General features: G+C 37.3%; 1 protein-coding gene across 1 annotated transcript in view; it reads right to left on the bottom strand.

Moving 5' to 3' along the window:
* The window catches only part of sema3fa (sema domain, immunoglobulin domain (Ig), short basic domain, secreted, (semaphorin) 3Fa), a 64,610-nt gene extending 40,885 nt beyond the window's left edge, over nt 1–23,725 (bottom strand). The window contains exons 1-2 of the mRNA XM_038272960.1: nt 23,414–23,725; nt 21,536–21,654 (exon numbers count right to left, since the gene is read on the bottom strand). Coding sequence (XP_038128888.1) covers nt 21,536–21,647 — 112 coding nt within the window. The 5' untranslated portion in view covers nt 21,648–21,654; nt 23,414–23,725. The remainder of the gene's footprint in view (nt 1–21,535; nt 21,655–23,413) is intronic.
* Between the last annotated feature and the right edge of the window lie 231 nt (nt 23,726–23,956).

The following is a 23,956-nucleotide window of genomic DNA, read 5'->3' as shown; positions in this document are numbered from 1 at the left end:
ATACATAAAGACCAAACTTGTAATTGTGAACCAAGAGTCTGCATAGCATAAGGTAACATAGTAATATTATCATAACTGCAGCTTTTGAGTAGAAGTTCCGTAATTTATATTAGTGGAAAATTACATTTTCAATTCGGGATTCTCATGCTCCTAAATATTTTCCCCCAAAAAGTGTAAAATTTGATTATGCACAGGGAAAAAATTTATTATAAAGGTAACCGTTCACAATAACAATCATAAACATTGCCTAATAAGCTTTTGATAATCATTTAGAAAGTGAATTTAAACCATTTATTAAGGGTACAGTAAATAGATCAGGTTACCCTGCAATGTTTTTCCCTAACCCTAAAATCATTGGATTTAAGACCTGAACCTAGCCGTTATTTTTTATTTAATTTGCCCTGTCGTATTGGACTTACCTTTACCTAAAACGTCAGTGGGCTTAATACCCTAATAAAAGATCTATTTACCTTTAGTAAATGGTTCAGATGCAGCTTATAAATATATGAAACATTAATAAACTATCTTAATCATCAATAAATGGTATCTTTCCCATTGTTATGATGGTTAACACTTCAAACAGAGTAAATTTGCAAAGTAAAATGCAATGAAGTGAAATCAATACAAATGTGAGACCACTTTTATAATTATGTGTAGCTGAAATTCATATTGCAATATATATATATATATATATATTTATGTGTGTGCTATATTAAGTGTACCTGAGAAATTATGTAACCACTGCACTTCATCTGCATTGTTAGTGACAGTTTTTCCACTGTGAATTCTGAGTTGCCCAGCAGACTTTAGCTTGAAAACAGGGCAGCTAGTTTAGCTACACAGTCATCCGCATTCTTGGGTTTATCGTTTTTAACAAAACCCTAATGAATGTGTGTCAGAAGCCCATCTGCCACTCTTCATTTGATATAATACTGCAGACCCTCCTGATGCAAGCACCCACTTGACCTCATGTCAGTGCTGAACAATGGCAATGTCACTCCCCTAACCAGGTATATGTCAGAAAGGACCCCCAAATGAACCTTGCACACTAATTTCATATGACAGCCAGTGAACAGCCAGATAATGCCCAATAGCGCACTTAGTTGTTGCACAGGACAGTTGGCTCCATGGACAAGAATTTATGTCAACAACTAATGTGAAAGCACAGTGAAAGGATGACTTCATTGTCTATTCAAGTGTTGTTTCTTCATTCAGAGTTTTAAAATCTGAGTATACCCAGTTTAAATACCTCGATTAAAACTAGTTTAAAACTTAGTTTTGGCACCCAAATGATCTCATCTTCTGACATGAATTTTGTGTTCCTGCAAAAGGAAAATGACTTGTTCTATGAAATGAAAAAAAAAGATCCCATGAGCCTTTTTGCAGTAATGTTAATTTATCTCTTATGACTTCTAAATCAATCTGTTATGACCTGGAAATATGATAAGACAGAGAATAAGTCCTATCAAGAGAACATGCTGAACAACGATACTCTACATTTTTTTTGTATTAAACACATTACACCCCACTAAAGATGTCACATTATATAGAAAGAGTTTTAGAGATATACAATAATGTCAAGGTTTTCTCGAGAGGAATTTGCTAATTGACACTTATCAGAAGGTCAAGATTTGCTCTTGAGACCTTCCCTGTCTGAAAAAGAAATCAATCATAACATTTCTCCAGGAATCCATTTCATCAGTGATCCAACTGTGTACCAGCCAACTAACCGATCAATACTGCTCTGACTTCCCTGGAGAATCTGGATTATAATTGCACTCGGAAAAGAAAAATCTTTCCACATCTTATAAGCAATGCAACAACAACACAGGAAAGAAAACCGAACTAATCTGCAAAGTTTGTAAATTGTCTTTAAATTATCAAACAAAAACGAGCACATAACAAACAATAACTGTTAAAGTTATTGTAAATTATACATGAGTTGGTGTAGCATAGGAAAAAAAAAAAACCTTAAAATAATCAAAGGCTAATATTCACTTACTATAAAAAAAAAAAACTACTCTAAACTTTCCTAGTCTTTTAACTTGGTGTCATTGACTGTGCATGAGTTTATGTATAATAAACACATACATGGTACAGATACATGGTACAGTATGAATGTACTAATTAATATGTTATATTAATTTAGCATCAGGAGATATAATTCTATTTTCTTGTTTAAAATAAAACCATTTAAATTTCTTTTAAAATGTCTTGTACATGATACAACAAAAATGTACCGTTTAACTCCAGATTATGAGAACCTCCAACAGACCAATGTCTACTTGGAAGCGTTCCTGGAACAATATTTTCTGTAACCTGGATAAGAGTCTTGCCTTGCAAATGTGTGATAGTGCTCTCTCTGTTTGGGCTATCCTGTATCACTGAAAACTTTCCCAAGAAGGAGGTCAAAGGCATTGTGTCCTTCAATCTCTTCTCAGTCCAGCTGCCTACTTTTTAGATATCATTTGATAGCAAAAATTAGTTTTATGGCCATCTGTGCTGACTCAGAGAAGCAAACTCCATTTAGGTGGTGACATCTTTTGACCTTCCACTGATTGTTTTGAGTTTTTGGAGAATTAGCATTAGAGGTATTTAATTCAGACTTACATCCACGCAAACAAACACAAACACACAGGATGATTGAGTTTGGAAATTCTGAAAGAAATCAATAGGAGGCTTGTCTGAGAGTTATGGGAAAACAGAAAACATTGAACTCAATGAGAGCTGTGGGAGTTTGTGTTACCTTATGCATCTGCTGTCTGCCTGTCTGTCTGCTTAGCATAAATAGGAAGTGAGGAATGATGACCCCAAGTCAAGGACATTAATTTCTTCCTAAGTGCCTTAAGGATGGGCATGCTTATAGTGGGAAACTGGGGGATTCGGGGTAAGAGGAGAGGAAATACCAGAACCAGGGAGGGGGTGGGTTGACGGGTATGACTATAAATCCAGACATTGGAAAAGCAATTGCACATTGTTATGGAAATTGTTAGATGTGGGAACATCTGTAAACGCACACAATCATATTTTAGCAATCATTACATGTCAAACTGTATTAAACTCGAGGACATGCAGAATATCTGCTTCTTACTTGATCTTAAGTTTGAAAAAAGACACATCTCAAACAGTCCATGTTGTTTGTTTAAGCCTAGTCTCCCATCTAATCAGAAAAAAAAACCTCATAACTTAAAGTGTTTGCCAACAAACCAGAATTAAAGAATGAGACAAGAGGAGCGTTGGCATTACTGAGCCTTACAAAAAAGGGTGGAAAAAAATCCATAAAAAATGTGAAGCTGCCCTCCAGACAAATATGTTTATAAGTCATTTTTCATCAAGTTAGTCAATTTTCACAGCTTGAATCAGAGTGCAAAATCTTAAGTCAAGTCTGAAGTCTGTTTTTTGAGGCCGAGTTGAAGCTGCAAACTGAACTACCCTTCTCTGTTTCATGGAAAGTAATTACAAGCCGAAGACAACCATTTACATTCCAAAAGGTTAAAAATGTGTAGTGGAAGCAAAAAAAATGTCATTCAAGATAAAACCTGTTGGCAGCTGTTACTCCTTTAATGGATAATGTGAACTGTCTGCCAAAGGTGGGCCCCAGTCTGTCATCTCTACCTTGAAATTAAACTGAAGCTACCCCAGAGGTCAGGCAGAGTGACAGGCTGTACAAACTTATAGATTACTGTCTCCATATGTAGTCCTTTTTGAAAAACTCTTTTCACACTGACTGCATTCCCTCCTACCTTCTAAAACACCAGAGCCTGGTAATTTGGTGTCTTTGTGTTTGACAGACAGCTGGGACATCCTACGCTCTGACCCCTGTGGCCTTTTTCTCGCCCGGGACCATAAAGGTCAGCAAACTAAGGATGTCTATTGAAGAGAGGATGTGAATAGCTGTTTGGTTTCAGTCATATTCATATTAATGTGTTTCTCAAATGATATTCTGGCATTGATGGGGAGAACTGTCAGAGCAGCACTGGAGAAACGGTAATCTACTAGATATACACAATCTGACAGCAAGATAACAGAAGCCACATCAAGGTTTTCACAAGTCCCACATGTGGATTATTGCACAGCAATTACTGCCCTCCAAGTATAAAATGGGCACACCCGAACACCCCTATTTCAGATAACAGACTTTACCTGCTAGGAAAACAAAACCCTGCATGCAACAAGTAAAAGGATGGACACAATTTTTTTGGTTTGTTATTGCTGGACAACCTGTTCCTGGTAATGCACGCACAGAAAAAAAACGTGATGTGTTTCTTTGAATGGCTTACAGGTTATAACATATGACATTTGAACCCCAAACATCAAAATTATAACTGCTAAGAGAGCGTTGGATGGAAGAAACTGATTTAAGTGTAGTGCAACAGGAAGAACGGCCAGAAGAAGGTCTGAGTCTTATCAGCCTGAATGAGCAAAATGTGTTAAAGTCACCCTCCACCCTCTCTCTCACATGGAGCTGAAGGAGTCCAGTGATATCAGCGATCCATGGAGACTAAGAGCCCTCTTATCTTCAGCTGTCGTACCTTGTTGTAAATCAGTGCTTTGCTATCCGGCCTGCACAGATAAGGAGGCCAAATGCAGATAGCTCCACACCACAAATGGAAATAAGCATTTTTTTCTCTGTAAGTGTCTTCACTCACCCAGTACTCTCACATCCACTGTCATCTTTATATGCTTTAATTAATCTGAAATGCAGAGTTTCTTTTACATTTGAGTTTTTATGCAGTCAACCATTTTTTTTATGCTTAAAGTAATTTAACAAGCTTTTAAATATTTTATGTCACTATCAAACCAATGCTAAAAGTGCATAAAAAACTATAAATCAATGTTTTAGGTAATATATGGCAAATGATTGTTGCAAAGCTTATAAATGTACAGAATTATGTGAATGCATGTATTAAATGATTCATGATATACACAAGAGGTGTGCAAATGTATATGTTTTCAACATATACTTGATTCTTTTACTAATTGTCTTTATATGTCATCTTGGCACTGATAACTGGCTTGATTGTTCATTCCATTTGCCTGTCTATCTCTGCCCAGTTTCTTATCTTTGTTCATCTGTGTCTCCTGCTCCAGTCTCTATTTAACCTGCCTGCTTCCGATCATCAGTACCAGATTATTTCAGCCTTTGGTGAGAGTCTTCTAGCGAGTCATAGTGTTCTCTAATTGCCTGATCCTGACCTTCAACCCTGCCCGTTGACACTCTAAACTGTTTGCCTGAACTGTCTTCGGACTCCCGCTGATGACCTGAAACCGCTTCCTGACACCGACATGGATCACTTCGGATCTCTGATCTTCTGGTCCAGAGTCCTGTGAACCTCTTTGAAACCAGCATCAAGAATCTTAAAGTTCATGGCTGTTTAGCACAGCAGCTTCTTTGATAACTAGTGTAAGGCTCTCAATATATATTAAAAAAGCATATAACATTCATGGTAAAAAAAACAACAAACAAAAAAAAAAAAAAAACAGTCCCATATTCTGCATGGTCCTCTCCCTCTTTTCAGTCTGACTTTAAGAATCATAAAATAGTTGTAACTTGTTTATCTGTTAATGAATAATCTCGAGCCGATAATTATACTGTGCAAATGTTGTTTACATGCATGCAGAAATGTAAACATTCATTAAAACAAAAAGACATTCTAGGAAATTTATAACAGTGTCTACATTTACAAATGCAGTATTTAAACTTACGTTTGGTAAACATTTGAAATCTGTTCATCTGATATAACAAAATGATAATAACCACAAATACACTCAGTGTTATCAATAGATCTAGTCTGCATCATTCTGCTTCTCTAATTAAACAAACTTAACAATAGACAAAAGAATAATAACAATAATATTGGTAATTTTAACAAAGATAATAAAACAAAACAAAGCTCTGTTTTTCCTACCAACAGTTTAACCACATCCCTAAAGCAGGGTATGAGCTTGCAACAAACCTATATTGATTACAATTGCTTCAGTATTTTATTAGATGGAGAAACAAATACTGTACTTTTGTACGTGACAAGTGACGTTGTGTACATTTAAATTCATTCTGCATAAGTTGTATGGATAAGTTCCCTCTGGATACGTAGCCTTCCTCCATTATTTCCAAAAGCCTGACTGGTTAACTGGTTTGAATTGGGTATAATTGGTCATGTGTGAAGCTATTTTGTTCTGTGACTCTATGCTGGCTCATGATGAACTGCCAACCTATCCCCCTATATATTTTCTTCTGTATTGTGTGCAACAGTTGAGAACACCATTATAAAATAATGAATAAAATGGTCTGTAAAGCCATTTTATTATCATTATTTTTATTATTTGTTTTCAATGCAAAAATGTGTTGAGATCTTTGCATGCATGCAAGATTGATTTTTACAACTCTAACCAACAACGAGTTTTTGTAATGACAAGTCTCACTCTAAGCTGAGCTGAGATAGAAGTTTTCACTGCTCTTCTGTAGTGTCAATGACTTTAATGATTTGTAACTAATTAAACTTGCATGGTTGGTTTCATAATCTGCCACAGGAGAGAAAAGGTAAACTTCACACAGTGTACAGATCCTGTTTGTCAATGACACAGGCTATAGACTAATGAATAGCAATATACAATTCTCACTAAACGTGATTATAGTTAAACAAAGTCTGTGTATTGGTAGTAGAGCCTCTAGTGCCAGGAGGCATGCAACATCCTTCTCAGCCGAGTCAACCGTATTAAAACTCAATTTGTCAGACTTGGAAAAAAAACGTTTGTCCGCGCGTTTCCGTGCCAGGAAATGCTGCTCAGTGAAAGGCTGTCTGTGAAAGTCCATAAATGCAGTGTGGGGAAGCACAACATCTAAAGGAGTGCTGCGTCTTCCAAAGGGATGTTAAGCAGAAGGTGAAAGCACAAAATCATAAGCAGAACATAATTGTGGAAAAGATGGAGATGCAAACAATCTGGGATGGAAAGAGAGAGACCGCGGGGGAGAAAGAAAGAAAGAAAGAAAGAAAGAAAGAAAGAAAGAAAGAAAGAAAGAAAGAAAGAAAGAAAGAAAGAAAGAAAGAAAGAAAGAAAGAAAGAAAGAAAGAAAGAAAGAAAGAAAGAAAGAAAGAAAGAAAGAAAGAAAGAAAGAAAGAAAGAAAGAAAGAAAGAAAGAAAGAAAGAAAGAAAGAAAGAAAGAAAGAAAGAAAGAAAGAAAGAAAGAAAGAAAGAAAGAAAGAAAGAAAGAAAGAAAGAAAGAAAGAAAGAAAGAAAGAAAGAAAGAAAGAAAGAAAGAAAGAAAGAAAGAAAGAAAGAAAGAAAGAAAGAAAGAAAGAAAGAAAGAAAGAAAGAAAGAAAGAAAGAAAGAAAGAAAGAAAGAAAGAAAGAAAGAAAGAAAGAAAGAAAGAAAGAAGGAAAGAAAGAAAGAAAGAAAGAAAGAAAGAAAGAAAGAAAGAAAGAAAGAAAAAGAAAGGAAGAAGGAAAGAAAGAAAGAGAGGTGCCCATAGCATTAATGCAGTGTATGTATCATTTGTGTCCCCCCTCTTCTTCCCTGGGGACACGAATGAAGTAAGTGAATGATGGACTTGACTTACACAAACGCCCCCTTTCCTATTTAGTCCATGCAGTTCATTCACAGGGATGAGTGAGGCGTAGACATCAACAACAACAACAACAACAGCAGCAACATAGGAGGCCTGTACTCCCATTTCTCATTTAAAAATGCAGGAACACTGACACATACATATGGCACAAACACAACGGACAGCACTGCCAACATACCATGTGGGACACCTAGAGAAGGTTCCTGAGAACATAGCTCTGGAACAAAGCTTTGAGGGAGAGGGGCGTGACCAAGGCAGGCATGGAGAAAATCTTGGCCTCACGTCAATGAAGCCAAAACAAAGAACGAGAACGAGAGGCCATCCCATCCTAAGAATCTATTAGTGTGCTAACCCTTAAACGAGGTTTTGGAAACTACATCTTCCACCACATGCTGCCCTTCCTCTTCCATCCAAATGTTGTGTGTTGTCTTTCCAAGACAAGATGGGTTCAGAAGGTTCTCTGCCACAAGGGCTTAGTCCCACTCTGAGTTATGACCTTAAAAGTCTCCTATTATTATCTCAAGCATGGCAGTTAGCTGAAATACAGAAAACCAAATCTGATTTCACACAAGCTGATGCATAGATCACATAGTTAGTAGTGCTTTTTGGTGTTCTAAATTTTTTGGATTAATTAAATTTTATTTTCCCCATCCATTTGTCACAAATGTGTTATGTTTAATGGAGTCTCAATGCCATAGAAAAGTTATTTTTTTATGCATCACCTTAACAGGTATTTTACTATAGCATAAATTTGATAGAAACATACTGTAAGCTTGGCCAGAACATGTTCATGTTTCTTATAGAATCTATGAAAATCTTATTATTGCAACAATTAATTAGTAATAACTTAGTGATCATTGAAATTGAAGTATCCTTCATCAATCAGAGCAGATCGAGAAATCATCCTATGCTGATCTTTTCCTGATTGATCGGTGCAGCTATAATAATTAAAGAGCATTTACACTAGTACTGAGTTTATCATCTCAGAGTGGCTCAGGTTTCATCAGTAAGGCATCATGCAGCGAACAGAGAAGTGGGAGAGAAGAGTAGCGATAATGATAGACTGCAGCTCCGAAGGGAGGCATACAAAGAAGAAGGAATTCTGTGGCATTTTAACCCAACATCTCCATTGCAGCCTCCCACAAGATCATGGTCAGGGTCAGCTACAGAACTCATTTCTGTCAAGATTACCTAGACAGTATTTTGGTCTATATCCAATGCAAATGTACACACATTTAGGTTGACTTCACTATGGCTGCAATAACTGGAAATCTTGTGGGACAGCAAAGCTTTTGCCCCCCAAAACCTTCGATGACAGTTTAAGAAGAGGTTGAATTTGAAAGAAAATATAGCCAAAATTACTTTAAATAATTTGGTTTGCTTGAAGAGGAAATGTGTCTTTCATGGCACATTTTCAGCTTTCAAGTCAAATTTCCCTTTAGTAACAAAATTGTACTAATTCCAACAACAAACTTTGCACCATAAGGTTATAGTCAAAGCTTTGTCACACTGCTGACCTGCGGAGGATGTCTGAGCAGTCAGCATCTGAAGTAAACCATCTCCTCCAACACTAACACACAACTAATAGGAAGCAGACACACGATTTGTGCGGAGTAGGCCTTTGTTCACCCACGCTGCTTTTCTGCTCTTCATTCTCAAATCCTTCCATTTATCCACGCTCTGGCTGATAAAGCAAACCTGACACTGATGCCCTGTAGTCCATTAGCGCTCTCAGAGCACTGTCTGATTGTGTTCCTCTGCTCCCTCACACTTTCCTCCTTTCAGCTCATCTTCCAGACAGTTCTTATTACTTTCTAGGCTGCTGGCTGACTCGCTTTTCTTTGCAAGTTTTACTCTAAACTTTGTTTACTCTTTAAAACATCTAAGACAGACTGAGACAAGTTCAAAAGACATTTTTAAAAACTATTCCATTCAAGTATTGTTTAATTAACTTTTCAGTCCGTTGTTTACAAAGTGTAAGGCTGAAAATTTATCTAATATTAATCTTCAAGTTAAACTGTAGAATTGTGGAACCTTTTATGGCTTCATTTTATGTTCCAGATGCTAAATAATCCAAAGTAATTTTTGAAAACTGGAGGAAACATAAAATATCAAGCAGTCTCTAATTAGGACTGTGATGACCCTTTAAGAGACCTCTTATCCACACTATGTACTTCATGGGCGGGGTTGGTGAATTCTTCGTCTCAAGCTCAGATCCTCCACCAGAGGCCTGGGAGCTTGAGGGTTCTTTATAATATCTTAGCTGTCCCTAGACCTGAGCTCTTCTGGACTGAGATGTCTGGTATTTCTCTAGGTATCTGTTGGAGCCATTTCTAACTGTGGGAGTTCCTGCACTCAGAGCTCTTATGACCACAGTCACTATAGTTGCCTTCCCCTTCCATGCTCTTTCTAGTTCTTCCCTGAGCCTTTGGTATTTCTCCAACTTCCCAACTTCTCCTGATGTTTCCACCATCTGTGATGGCCACATCGATCACTAGAGCTGTCCTCTGCTGTTTATCACAGTCACAATGTCAAGTTGGTCGGCCACAACCATTTAGTCCTTTTGTATCTGGAAGTCCCAGAGGATCTTAGCTGTCATTCCCCACTACCTTAGTGGTTGGCTCCCATTTTGGCCAAGGGATCCCCAGTGTGTATTCTGCACAGATGTTTCTGTACACTATCCCAGCCATTTGGTTATGATGTTCCATGTAATCCTTTCCTGCAAGCATCATAGGCCTGCTACTGTGCTGTCATGATATACAAATATATATAATTTAAGATCCAAACACTGACTGACAAATTAAAATCAATAATAGCTGTCAAAACCATCTAAAAATGCCCCTGATCTGCTGTCTTCTTATCTAAGCATAGAGTGCAATCGCCTCCATTTACATTTTAGCCACAAGAACATGTCCATCTAGTCTTAATCTTTGCTAAGAAAAATTTCTGAGTCAGTTTCACTTAACTCTAAAAATCAATCCAGAGCTTCAAACTTAATTGTTTTGGTGAATTTCTTTTCACATTTGTCTTGACTAAGCGAAAGTCTGGGTGCTATGGTGGTCCAGGATTTCCTTCAACAGACAAGCCTGCAGACATCCGGGGAAATAAGCAAAAATGCAGTGATTGCATCCCACCCCATCTCCACAGAGGGGATCATTTGAACTTGATCCGGTTTGTGAGGAGTGACAGGTATAGGCTGCTATGGAAACTAAAATGAAGCAGTGGCACAGATAGCAGTTTCTTTTTCTACAGAAGAAGCTCTGAGAGCTGGTGAGCACCCACACTTGTGCACACAGACACACGTGCATCAAGAAACGACTCAGACATAAACAACTGGACAAGAAATTAATATTAAAACATACCCCTCTATCCCCCTCTGTCGCTTTAACTCTGTAGCAAAAATCCATTATAATCCTGAACTCCACAACCACCACAATCCCTGCTTTTCCTTTTCAACTCCCATATCCTCCTGCCCCTGTGGTTTATAACAGGTCGGTATAAGAACCGCACTTCTTAAAAGCAAAACCACACCTCTATAATCACAACTCCAAAGAAGAAATTCAGAGGTGCAGCAGAAAAAAAATCACAAACATTAGAAACCTGCTCCCTAAAAATGAGAGAATTAGAAGGCTTGTCTGATGTGTCACTAGGGCTTACATCTATTTATATCCCGTCTGCCACATTTCTATCTAAAAAAGTGGCAACAGCAGGGACCAAGAGACACAAACATACTAGCAGGCACATACAGACCGCCACAACTACTCTCACACAAACCATAATCTGCTTCAGCTGAAAGTTGTTCCCCTTAAAGCAGTGGACAGAACCTGAAAGTAAGATTTTTAATGAATGGGCTGTAGAACTGAAGATCTAAGGTAGCCCCATACAAAGTGTTTTACAGCTAAAATCACTAAATTTTAAATTAGTGTCCATAATATAAACACAATCTGAAGCAATTAGCACAACCAAATTATGCAATTTTAGCACCTGCGCCGTCTGATTTGCTGCACTGTTCATCTAGAAAAATGTCGAACTACGCTGACAGCTTAGCGCAGAACAGCGTGGTGATGGAGCAACAGCTCCTACTGCCAGGGTTCACAAGTAGAAATATCTAGAGACATCTTATGATTTATCACATAAATATCATTACAGTTAACAGATTTAGAAAAACTCTTAGAAAGAAATCATTGTCCCTCTTGGATGATACGAAGAAGCTTGGAAAATGTTGGAAAAAGTTGTGTTTTCTATTTCTACATGTGTTGTGGTGGTGTAAGTTTGTGGCCTGTATCCTATAGGCCCCCTTAGAATCAGACAGAATATTAGGTACAGGAGAGGAAAAGCCAAACAGTGTAAAAAAGCTGGAAACACTATGGCTCTGTCCAAACGTCTAACCCCTCAATCACTATATAGAGCAGGGACTATAGTGAACTCAGTTAACTGACCATTCGGACAGATGATCAATAGTTTTCACTCCCCGTTGGGGAATGACTCCACATGGTGCCTCAGCCATATTTCTTCTCTCTCGCCTTCAAAATGAAGCCAACGCTTAGCAAGGAGAGGTCTGGCAAAGCATTCTGGGATATATCTGCCCGTCCAGTGATCATGGTTGCACACTACTTTTCAAGTTGCATTTTGAGTCCACTACTTTTTCATCCACTAGACATTCAGACACTCATATTAAATGGCGTAACCACAATATAGTGTTCTATGTAGGGGTTAGGACGGACGTTTGGACACAGCCAATGTCTCATTTCCAACAAGAAGGTATGTGTGTCAAAAATAACTGAACCTTAAAACTGACTTTACAGCAAAAGTAGCTGTCAATGATGTGATTTTAGAAAATAATCTTAGAGTTTATCTATTCCTAAGGCTATCCTTACAATTTTACAAGTTGTTCAATAATAAATGTCTCAAAATAACTGGAAAGGCCATAGAAATATATATGCATTAATACACACAAGCTTAAGTACAATACTATACACTCTAACCTACAAAGAAGATGCAAAGTAGAAGAGATTTACTGCTGTACATGATAATGTCAGTATGCATAACCTCGAAATTTACTTGTGTGGTGTCATCTTCTCTCTGGCTTTTGATTGCCAAGGGTAGCACTTCACACTTTCCAGTCTGGTGCGTAAAAGCAGAGAAACAGAGGAAACTGCTGGGAAGTGGGCATTAAAGATCTTTACTCCTCCTGTACTGCTCTGTCTGGTTGAATTTTCTCCATCTTTTTTCTTCTTAAATTATGCTGTTTGTTTTGCCAAACAGAACCGACTGAAACAAGCAGCCATTAAAATGCTGACAGGGGAGTACACATTGATATCAAATAGATGAAGTAGTAAAAGGACCACCATAAACAACACAGTAAAATAAATCAAAGTAATAATGATGATGTTTATAGTATGGCTTAAACATTTTGAAGCTTTGGGACATTTTGATTTTGCTTGATTTCATGATCTTGAGATGCTATTCTTAATTCATGTCCGAATTCTATAATAATGTAATTTATCTCCATTGATTACTGGGACCATGTTTTTATTGGTTATTGCATCAACCAATCACAGCCCAATGAAGTCACACCTAGCAACCTCAACTCACCGAAGTTATTCTACAAGAATAACTTTTATATTTTTTAGGTTTCTGCTAGTTTTCTAAATTCCTGCAGCAGCTGATTTGGGTGCAATACAAATTAGATTTAAAATGTTTGTTAAAGGAGAAGTTCGGTTTTTAACACTTTTAGGCCATTTTCTGTAGTGTCCAGGATGAAATCGAATGATCGACACCAAAATTTTGACAATAGGGCCTGTCTCTGCTTTTTGGCTCATTTAGAATCCACCCCTGTCTGCTTTAGAATGGCTTCCATAGAGCATGTCCGATAATGTCCTTAAAACAACCTTAAACGTTCTTTTTTTAAAATATGCTACTCACCGGGTCGTCAGCGCTGTTCAATGAAGTTCCAAAAAAAGTTTCGTGAAGAAAAAACGTTCCTGTAGTGTTTTATTTAGCATTTTGTAAATCCCATTGAGTTCTGTTGGAATAGTCAATATTCCGCTGCCACCGGAAACGGAAATGGGGCCTGTTTACACAATTGTAGTCTTTTCGCTTCACTCTGTGTACTCCGACGTCGAGGTGCTAACGTCTCTGTTAAACACTTTAAAAAACTCTGAAAATGGAATACGAAAGGTGGATTCTTGATTCTCGACGTCGGAGTACACAGAGTGAAGCGAAAAGACTACAACTGTGTAAACAGGCCCCATTTCCGTTTCCGGTGGCAGGGGAATATTGACTATTCCAACAGAACTCAATGGGATTTACAAAATGCTAAATAAAACACTACAGGAACGTTTTTTCTTTACGAAACTTTTTTTGGAACGTCATTGAACAGCGCTGACGACCCGGTGAGTAGCATATTTAAAAAAAAGAAAGTTTAAGGTTGTTTTAAGGACATTATCGGACATGCTCTATGGAAGCCATTCTAAAGCAGCCAGGGGTGGATTCTAAATGAGCCAAAAAGCAGAGACAGGACCAATTGTCAACATTTTGGTGTCGATCATTCGATTTTATCCTGGACACTACAGAAAATGGGCTAAAAGTGTTAAAAACCGAACTTCTCCTTTAAACTTTCTGTTTTAGGAAAACAATGTGATTTATTGTGATAAAAAAATGAATTGGATGGACTTGTAAAAGCCAGAAAACGGACTGTTCTACATTATGAACTAATTTCTTTTCTATGCTGGTTCCAAAAGAATAGCACAGAGTATGCTTACTACATCATACTTAATGAGCCCAAAACACAGAAGTATGATAGTGGGTGTAGTTTATTTTCAGAGCTCTGCATATGATTTTTGGAATCTGACTTCATGTAGGTGCAGCTATGTTGCTTTAAAAAGATGATAAAAAAAAGCTTTATCATTGAGTCAATACATGCTACAATAAAAGCCGATATTAGTTACCCCTAATATTAACTTGCATATAAACAGTAACAAGTTGAGATTTGGTTTTAGTTTGATTGTTTTTCTTGTCTGATTTACTGAACTTACAAAGCAGAACAATCCCAGTAGGAGGAAAGAAATAGGACATCCTGCTCCTGTGATATTTCTCTTTCCACAAGTAGATTCTGGAATACCAAAAGACAATTTCTGACAAAGACCTTCAAAGACTATTAGAAAAGTTCAAGAGAAGGTCAAAGTGTGGATTTTTTTCCCCTTTGTTTTAATTTATAACTGCAGTTTAATCTTTAGTTGCTGTCCTGATTTGAGTATAAGATAACCTGTTCCCCATGAGAAACAGGTTATGGGTGAGAACCTTTACAAAGTACCTTGAGGACAGGGTAGAGTCAAACCACCTTTATTCTACTGGTATATTTAAAAGGAGAACATCTGAGAAATGATGAGGCTTAAAATGCTCCCAACCAGATGTGTCTCCTTAAAAGAGCACCACAGGGAGGTACATAGAAATATTTAGAAGCCATTAATAGGAAAAGTTAAGCTGAAGGAAAAGAAAAAGTATAAATTATATTAGAGTGAGAAACATGATTCAGTTGAACAGTGTGGATTCCAAATAAAGATCTAAAATGTGTGCTACAGAATGACATTACTACCAACCATTATCTCAGCTGATTTGGCCTGATTTGATCAAATTATCATAATTATTATGTCCCTGCCCTTAGATTTGTGATTCTGTCTGAGCTTCCTCCTTAACTGTGAGCACTTTGAAAATCAGTATTCCTTCTTACTTTTTTTTTGGTGCATGTGATAAAACAGTGTCCCTGCTGTGGGCGGCATGCTGGGTGCTCTCCTCCTTAAGCTCACACTGCCAGCTTCTCATCAAGAGGCAGGAAGAGAGGGTAAGCATGGCGTAAATGCAGAGGGGTATGACGAGGCAGAGGAGGGAAGGGAGGTAAAAAGAAAGAGACAGGAGGGCCACTATATTTAGCAGTGAAGCTGTCACCTTCTGTTTTGCTCTCTTGAATAATCAGAGTTTGACACGACATATCCTGTGGAGCAGAGGTTGCTGGGATACACCAACCTTTTCTCCACCAGCATCACCTCTGAGGGAGAAACTAATTAGGTATTGTAATAATTGCTGGAGTCTGGGGTGTTACAGCTACTTTACTTTGTGGAAGCCTTTTTCACTGTCAAGAGACTTTTTGGATAAAAAATACATCTTTTTTGCACAGTTACAATTTAGCATGTTTAAATACATGATAAAACACAGCTTGGTGCATCAGTATAAGAACAGATAAGAAGCACTATGAACTAAGGACCCTGACAAAAGCATTGCACACAGGAAAGGTTCAGATTTATGCGATATGAGCGACTGAGGGCAGCCCAGCTGATGGCCTTGGCTCAGCCGGGACAAAAATAGCTGGATATAACCCGTGACATTCACATTTCATTGATAACTTAACCTGTAAGTTATTTTCTAACTTGGAGCTTAATAAACTCAAAGAGTGTCAAAGGCCAAACCACTTAACAGCAATGTTGTTTAGGGTTATACTACCCAAATACTATAAGGTATTGAAAAAAATTGAAGAAATAAATAAGAAGAAAGGATTTTATTTATCTTAAAATAAAGGCTATAATTTTCTCCACAAGTGTATTTTGTAAAAACAAAAATATAAATCTTGGCTACAAGTTGACAGTCTGATCTGGTTCTAGACCTGCCTTCTACCCTAGGCCCGGGAAAACTGACCCCTGTCTTCTCCCTCTGTCGGTCGGTATGAGTCTAGCGGCTGCTATTAAAACTATCCACTTTATGACAGACATTGCTCATGTTTACAGTGATTTTTACAGGTTAGATTACTTTGAATCATTATAGTTAGACTTCAAACAACAACAAAAGAATCTAAAAAGTAAATTTCAGTCTAAATATGCACTTAATGTTGTTGCCTAGATTTTTCAGTCAAGATGTAATCCCCACTCTTTGCCCAAACCCTCGCCACAACCGCTGTTGGCTCTTAAAAAAGCTAAGACACTGCACTGATCCTTGTACAGCCTCTGCATTAACCAAGAGAATCCCATACTGTAAAAGGTTAAATACCCTGACCTAGATAATTACTGAAAGAATTTGCATGCAGTCAAGGTAAATAAAAACAATAACTTATTCAACTAGTGATGCCTCAAGAATTGATTTTCACCTTGACCGGCCTGTGTGGTGATTTGGTACTACCAAGCTTCCCCAATCACAACAATCGTCAAAGTAGAGGTGTGTACTAAAGGAAGAAAACTGAAGATATTTTTAGCACCAGTATAGTGTTTAAGTTGAAGTCAGAGGCATCATAGAAAGGTTTTTCAAAACTTTATACTTTTGTATTTATATTTGTTTCTTTAATTAAATTTTTCTGGTATATCTTCTAGATTTTCCTCCCCAGATTATAAATTCTGGAATTTAGACCTAAGGTGAACTGACCAAAGGTGAGCCAAGCAGTTAACAGGAAGGATGAATGTATTTAAACAAATATTTACTTTAGGAATTTCACAACAAGATGGCTATGTATATAAAAAGAAAGAAAGAAATAATTGCTAATAACACATGGATGCTACTAAAATAACAACTTTAATATTTTTTATCTTTTCTTTGAAATTGTTCAAATCTGTTTAGCAGTGGCTGTTTTCACAGTATGACATCGCTACCAGTATTACATCTTTACTTGCAGCAGGAAGGCGTGAAAAGAACACGTTAAAAACTGAAGAGAGCTCAGGTAAATATTTTACAAAAAAAAAACAAAAAAAACAAGACTGGATTTCTCATTGGTGCATTGTTAGCATCACCCATGGCTAAGCTGAACCTAAGATGGCAAAGATGCATGCGTTCATGCCCTTTTAACTATCTAGGGATACAGATCAGGCATGACAAGCATGATTAATGTTTTCCTTTTGCCAGAGGAGCCCAATAAATGACAACAGTAGAGGGCCACCTACATAGAGGAATTTCACACTGATTTAACATCTACATATCTCTCACAAATCTGCTAGTTGGACATAATCTGTGGAAAAAGCCCTTTGATGGAAGCTAAAAGCAGTAAGTTCAAACTGAGAGGTTCCTTATTCAAAGAATCAGAAGATGGGCATCATTTTTGTAACCTTTCCCTGAGAACTGTCAGAAAAATAATTATAATAGTATAGTCTTTGTTCAGACATGACAACTATTAACTCGTTACATGCCAGAGAAAGACTCTTGAAAGGAGAGGGGGCTACAAAGGCTAAATTAACCTAAAGACCATCCGTGATAATGAGTTAAATTATAGGACAGCCTGGTCTTATCTTTCTTTAGCAGTCTTTCTCCCCACAGCTAACCTTGTACCCAGGTGTTTTGTTGTGGATTACAAAGAGGTCAAAGAAAAACAGAGTTAAACACTTTCAAATGTGCCTGAGGATTGCCCTAACAAGCTATTACTCATTAATATGGTGCCATTCTCCCACAGTTTGAGGGCAGTTAACCCCGGGAGTGACTGGCTTCTGTTTGAAGGGTCGAAACCTTGCTGAGTCCTGCAGACTAAAATAGCAGGTGATTACAGACCTTGTTTAAAAGTAACTATAGGAGTTCTTAGCAGCTGAAACAAGCCAGTCTATGTTTTTCTTTATGAGATAGAAAACATCTGTTTTACTGCATTGACCTTAGCCTGTTTGTCCTGCATTTGAAGTTAAATATAGTACAGAAATATAGTGATTAAAAAAAACTTAGCTACTTGTTTAAAAGAACCCTGATCAAGATGGTACACGACTTTATGTTGAGTGTTATGGAGACAATATATTCAAAATGCTTGGTAGAATTTTTATTTTCTCGGAAATGTAAGTGTGCCACTGCGTTAACTTTTTGAGTATCTTTTTAAATCCAGAATGTTGATCTGCTTTAAGCAGGCAATCCTTTGTACTTACTGTCTTCAGGCTCTTTGGATTTTTAATACAGTTAATAGCTTAGATTGCACTAACCTCTTAAATAGCTGCTGCTGGCAAAAAGTATCTTCTTATATTTAAATTGTTAGTAAATGACAGAGTAAATTTTCTCTTACTTGCTTGCATACTTCCAAAAATCCTCACTAAATTCTAGTGCTTCAAAGACATTTCAAAATGATTGATACAACATACAAAGCGTTATATAAGTAGCCATACTCCCTGAAATTTTCAGATACCGTCCACCTTATAGCTGCAAACCTATGTATTCATAAAATCATGATATGCATTTGCATTTAAGTCAATTCTTTCCCAAACCACTGTTGTTGTTCAATACAATACAGCTCATGCAGGGGATTTACTCCCTAAAAGCTTTGAACATCTGTAGATCTCAATTTTTGCTGGTTCTTCTTCAGGGAATATTTTTTCCATCAGACTGGACAGGAAGCATCTATGAGCCTTTATTTTTTAAATCCATTTAGCGATTCCCAGCTGGAATTTGTCATATTTTGAGGCAGTGAAGGACTAAAGCACTAGCAGCACAATGTTAGGTGCATGATGGTGAAAGGAATGTTGATGAAGGCGACGGGAACTCAGGAATACAGAAGAAAAACAGGGTACAACGACCACCAGAAAGGGGACAACTGAAAGGTGCCACATGTTAACTGAACCCAGGTGAGGGATATTTACCTAAAAACAAAAACAGGTGTGAGCTTGAGGGCTTTAGGTTAGGACTTTCTTTTGCATATGCATCTGGTTTCCTTCTGTGATTAACCCACATTTAAATCCCTCAACATTTTCATCAACCCTTGGCAGCTTCATACTGAAAACAGTCATCCCTAAAGTACAATGCACAATTAGAGCTGACATTTGTATGTCTGCAACCATTATGAGATTCAAGTGCCAGAGACAAAAAGGTAAATGGAGAAGTTGAGTGGTTAACTGCACCCCTGGGAATAAGATATGATGAAAATAGCTTCAAAAACAGAATATATACAGAAAAAAAGCTTTGGTTTAGAAATAATCAGTTTCTTTAATTTAATCAAGGAAGTCACATTTTCTTTTCAATGTGGTAGACTAATTTGTGTCATTATAAAGATGTTAAATGTAAAAACTGAACCGCCAACGTCAACTCCAACAAATATGGTGTAAAAGTGCTGTTATATCACAGGAAGTGTTTATGTAATTTGTGAGTTTTTATATATATTTTTTTATTGTGCATATTAATGCAGAACTCAGATGCAGCCGAATGTGAGTGTGAATTAAGGAGTGGGTTTTATCATCCTTTTACTAAAATGCTCTATTTATATCGTGCTTTACGTTTCTAAAAAACCTGTTTAGCTCACTAGTTCATTGTGAATAACTCTGATAGAGAGTTAATATCAATTCGGTTTATTTCTAATTAATTTATTTACAACACGTCATCTCAAGGTACTTTATAATTCACCAGATCATACAGTCAAATTGATTCAAAGTTTTCTATCTAAGGAAAACCAGTTGATTGGATCAACTCATTGACTCGAAGGCAATCCCTCACACTAAGCATCATAGAACCACAATATGAAAAAAAAAAAACTTGAATGGCAGCTCCATGTAAAAAACAACCTTTTCTCAACTATTTAAATGAAATGTAATTAATGAGAGGAAAAGGGAATTTTAATGATAAACAAGAGGCTGGGTCATATTTTGCACATTCATCAAACTCTCTGCTATTAATTCCATCAACTGTCACATTTCCTTCCTTCAGGTTATCATTGAAATTAAAACTGTTATTGTTTACATTATTATAAGGCCCTTATCACAAGAGATGGCAGTAGTGTGTTGCTGTTATGAAGCCAAAAGCCAAGTGCTTTGTTAAGTACACCAGCACATAAAAAATGAATAAGGCATTCCTAGAGGAGCAGTGCAAAAATCAATACAATTAAGGGAACATACAGATTAAGGGTATTATTTGTCTGAAACCACTATAGGTTGCTCCATCATGCATAAAAAGTAACCTCCAAGGCTAATTAAAAACAAACAAACTAAATTAAGATAACAGAAAAGAAATAGACAATTTCCAGCAAGGTAAATGGGAGACTATTAGCATGTAAAAAAAAAAAAAACATCAACCAAGAGAGAAGATTGGACTCAAAGCTGGAGTGAAAACAGGAATTTAAGAGCATTAACAGAGTACAGCCCACCATCAAGGCTAATGCCCTATATTGTGATTTTAAAAGAATCTGCCACAAAAGTTAATGGATTGTCCCTTTGGCCATGTTCAACCTCCTGACCTACTTCTATGAACTATAAGTGCAGTCCTCAGTTGATATAATCAAAATAGAGAAACCACTTTTAATTTAATACTATTGCACTGGCATAAGTAATTGAAACAAAATGCATAAGACATTATAGGATAATTGTTGTTATTAATATACATCATCTCTTATTCAAGGCTTTAATGGTGCAGTTTACGCAATGTTGCTGAGTTTTCACACATGAACTAATGTCTAACAGTACTCAGGAGTGGTGATCTCATAAAAGGAGACAGATTTCAACTCAGAGCAATGCAGTATTAAAGTCATCAGCATAGACAGGTACAATAAAACCTTGAGGATAGTCTTGGACACTGTGTCGACAGAGCTGCAGAAAATGGCTCTGCTGGGACCTATTTTAACATGACAGTTCAACACACAGGCTCTCACGCTGGCACTGGCTGACATTCATAACATGCTGGATGTGCACCCAGAGTACGTGCACAGCCAAGTGTTAAATTTGACTTGATTTCAGAAGGGACCCGAGGTCACACAAAGGCTTGTTTGAGGGGGGGACTAATAACAGCCGTGCGATTTGATGAAGACAAATTCTGCAGCCCTGAATAGTCCGGACAATCAGCGGCACATCTCATTATTCTCACCAGCCTCTCTCACACAATCAAACCTCAGTTAAACTCAGGCTGAACAAGAGCCAGGGTTACAAGTCCTACATTCTGCTTTCCCAACAGCTAACCCATTCCAGACAGAGAAAAAAAAGGAAGATGTGTTGCACCAGGTTTGTAGATGAACAAAATGGTCACATTGTTTTTTATTACCTTACCTTTAAAGGACAGGAAGATTCTGGGAGCAGACAGAGGCTCGTTTGATGGTGGCAGTCCTCCTGATGATACGGCCACGAGGGCTAGCAGCCAGGACAGTTTGTCCCACAACATTATCCCTCTGTTAACAGAGAAGTTCTGTAGCTGTGAGACAGACAATGGTAAAAGTATACAATTCGTAGACCTGCATTGCAAGAAATGATCTAAAAATAGGTGAACATTTCTTAAATTAAGTATATTTAGCATTCATTTAAGTAGGTAAATAAGACGATCTGCTCATAGAATGAATATATTTACTCTTCAAATAAGACCATTAGATAATATGCACTTGAAATAAGACAATGCAATTGTTTTTTTTTAATTCAAATGTAAGTTGTCTTATTCCATTAGCAACGTGTCTCACTTACCTCCTGAATTCAAGAAAAATGTACATATTTTAAGAAAAAACAACTCATTTAGGTACATTTTTGCAGTGTTGAAATGTTTTTCATAATTTTTATATGTTCAATTCCTTGTTTCTAGTATGTTTTGTTTAAAAGTAGGCAGTGTTTTTTTTTTTTTTTCTAATGTTTGGGGCTTGGTGAGGAAAGTGGAAATCTCTGTTATGCATGGCCTGGCAAAAAAGGCTGGACTTCATTCCTCCAAAGATCTTTCCCTGCTTGTAATGAACTTTTTGTGTGAATGAATAGAGGCCTCAAGGTAAAACTCTAAAATGCTATTATACCCTTTTAAATATGGCTAGTGATCTAATGAGGAAATCAATATGGATAATTGGATTAATTTTGTACCACCAAAGACTTAAATAATGTTTAACACTTTTTTTTCGTTTTGCAAATAACGTTAACATTTTTTTTTTTTTTACGTCTGGTCTCTTTTCAGCAAATTTCAGCAAATGAAGTTTTTTAATCATAAACTCACAATTGCTACAGTTGATATGCACTCACAACACCTCAAAGCCTTATTCTGTAAGATCTATTTTTCACACATCTGAAACAATAAATCTCGATTATTACACATGCAAAACATTTTTATTGCATATATTATATAGTATTTCTCCGATGGTGAGCTGGAAGGGTTGCAGCCCCTAAACCTGGCGCGCACTGGCTGCGCTCACAGATTAAATCACAAAGCGCATCAGCATGCTGTCATCCGCTACAAAGAGAGCAGGAGATAATATCCTCAGAAAATATCCAAGAAACCAGAGAGTGGATGGATTGGCAAGGAAGAAGGACAGAAAAAGAAACATGTGAATAAGAATGATGAAAACTGATCTGGGTTGGAAACAATAAATCAGTATTAGCGAGGGGGGATTTCGATGTAATCATCCATGTATACCACTGATCTACTTGTAAACGTGGATCATAGTTAGAGATCAAATTGTCAGTCGGGGTTTAAGATCAAGTTCCAAACTGAGCCCAAGAAGGCAGAGCTCCGTTAACCAAAATAAAGCCCGACTGCATGGTCTCTGAGTTAGGAGGACGCGATCCACATGTCATATGGAAACGAAATGTGACATTTTAATAATTTATGAAAAGCTGCCTCAAGGCTGAATATTCACTTTGTTATAATTCTCAGTAAAGACATGCAGTTGGAACTTAAAAGGTCCCACAAAAAACGCACAGAGACGGACAATAACGTGCAGCGTTTGCGCCTTTTAATAGTGTTTTACTAAAAAGTGAACTCCTACGCGTTTTGGGTGGCGCATCCAAAACACAATGCTTAAGTAATTAGATAAAGGAGTAAATGATCTTGCAGATCTTCTCTGCACTCAGAAAGCAACTATTTGGCATCCCCCACCACACTTTAGGCGCATGACGCAACACAGATTGCTTTAACTTGCAATTTTCATAAAAACACTCTAATGATCAATTATCACCTACCTCCTAGATGCGTCCGGGGAATTTTGCACTACTGGTCAGCATTTAAAACCATCCAGCTGGACTGTTTAATTGCTCTGTCCGAATGCGTATCCGCCGCAGATCCTGCACGATTATCCCAGAGCCAAACAAAGCTTGGTTTTAAATGGCCTTCACAGAGACCCTTTTATTTCAATTAGCAAATCCCGTGTTTTTCACTCCTGAAAATATAGTCTAAAAATATACATATATTTTTTTTCCTTGGAGACAATCGTCTGAGGGAGATTCAAACCGTGCGCAGCGACGCTCAAGTCTGGAGTGGAGGGAAGCGGATTTCTGCAGGTGGATAGGCTTAGGTCTCCCCGGCTGTGGACACACCCATGGGGGTGGAAACCTACCTTAGCAGCCCTCCCAAAATTCTCAACAACAACAAAAAAGATCTTTATCAGATACCCTCATGTTCTTTCTCTGCTTTCAGCTTGAATATGTTTTTTATTCTTAATGACACTATCAATAAATAATTCGTCATGAAACATGCTTTCCTTTCTTTTTATTATTCATTGTCAG

This window comes from Cyprinodon tularosa, unplaced genomic scaffold (assembly GCF_016077235.1).
Source record: "Cyprinodon tularosa strain WSP-4 unplaced genomic scaffold, ASM1607723v1 ctg85, whole genome shotgun sequence".
Lineage (NCBI taxonomy): Eukaryota > Metazoa > Chordata > Actinopteri > Cyprinodontiformes > Cyprinodontidae > Cyprinodon > Cyprinodon tularosa.
Note: the sequence above shows the minus strand (reverse complement) of the source record. Positions and strands in the feature narration are given on the sequence as shown.